The 1,394-nt window shown below is 44.2% G+C and overlaps 1 protein-coding gene across 1 annotated transcript; it reads left to right on the forward strand.

The window, feature by feature from the left end:
• Positions 1–258: 258 nt before the first annotated feature.
• On the forward strand, positions 259–1,191 carry LOC101540990 (olfactory receptor 11L1-like). Its single transcript, XM_004606425.2, has one exon. The coding sequence runs from the start codon at positions 259–261 to the stop codon at positions 1,189–1,191; it is 933 nt and encodes a 310-aa protein (XP_004606482.2).
• Positions 1,192–1,394: the final 203 nt, after the last annotated feature.

A 1,394-nucleotide genomic window follows, 5' to 3' on the forward strand; every position in this document is an offset into this window, starting at 1 on the left:
CACCACTTATGTCAAGGAAAGAGTAGAAAAGAACAGAGGAGATGTCCTCTCTGTTCACTCTCCAGGTCATACTTCCCTACACTTTTATAACTGCTAGGTAAATAAACCTAGTAGAATTAAAAGTAAAATTTGTTCCCAAGGAAAAATATCAGCGCCTTTGGGTTATACAGAAATCTTGGCATTTTGACATCCTCCCATAGCACAATTTTTTAATTGGTTCTGTTTCTCTCTTTTTCTCAGGTCATGAATCTCAAAGATATGGGTAATCTGACCATAATCAAGGAATTTCTTCTCCTTGGATTTGGGAGTCTCCATGGGTTAAATTATTTCCTATTTGGGATATTTCTAGGAATCTACATAGTTACCTTACTGGGGAACATTCTCATCCTTACAGTCATTTCCCTGGATCGCAGCCTCCAAATCCCGATGTACTTTTTTCTCTCCAATTTCTCCTTCCTTGAGATCTGGTACACTACCTCCATTTCTCCTAAGATGCTGAAGACCCTTCTGTCAGGTCCTGAGGTAATTTCCTTTGCAGGTTGTGTGGCCCAGTTTTATTTTTTTGGTTCCATGGCAGTAGTTGAGTGTTTTCTGCTAGCAGCCATGTCTTACGACCGCTACCTTGCTATCTGCAGCCCCCTTCAATACCCATCCCTCATGAACATTCATACATGCATCCTGCTTGCAGGTGGTTCTTGGCTGGGTGGATTCTTAACACCAGTTGTTACTGTCACCATGACCTTCCAGCTGCCATTCTGTGCAGCCTATGAGGTTGATCACTTCTTCTGTGACTTGGCTCCTGTGCTGAAGCTGGCCTGCTCTGGTGCTGAAACCGTTGAGAAAACCACCTTCCTCATGGCCACTTTTGTCACTATGGTACCTTTCCTACTAACAGTGGCCTCTTATATCCGCATTGTTGCCACTGTGCTCAGGATTCCTTCAGCTTCGGGAAAGCAACGGGCCTTTTCTACCTGCTCCTCTCACCTCATTGTGGTCACTCTGTACTATGGGACACTAGGAACAGTGTATGCCATTCCCACAGCAACCCAAGCTGCTGCCCTTAACAAGATCTTCTCCTTACTCTACACTGTGGTTACCCCCATGATTAACCCCATAGTATACAGCCTAAGAAACAAGGATGTTAAAAAGGCAGTGAGAAAGCTCATGAGTCATTGGGCATATTTCAAGTGAACCTAATGGCCCTCCCCATCACCAGGGAGTCCTTTTATCAGAGCATTCTGGGATTCTATGAAGGATGCCAGAAACTTGGAGCACCAGACGACTTTAGCTGCACTCTTTCTAAAGCAAGGAATAGGAAAGCAGGAGCCCACTCTCAGGTCCCACTTAGGATGTTCAGTGACAAGATAAAGTTTTTCAGACAAATGTGACTTTAT

Source organism: Sorex araneus, chromosome X (genome assembly GCF_027595985.1).
Source record: "Sorex araneus isolate mSorAra2 chromosome X, mSorAra2.pri, whole genome shotgun sequence".
NCBI classification, from domain to species: Eukaryota; Metazoa; Chordata; class Mammalia; order Eulipotyphla; family Soricidae; genus Sorex; species Sorex araneus.

Coding starts and splice junctions, on each gene's coding strand:
- LOC101540990 (XM_004606425.2), top strand. CDS start 259: ATGGGTAATCTGACCATAATCAAGGAATTTCTTCTCCTTGGATTTGGG.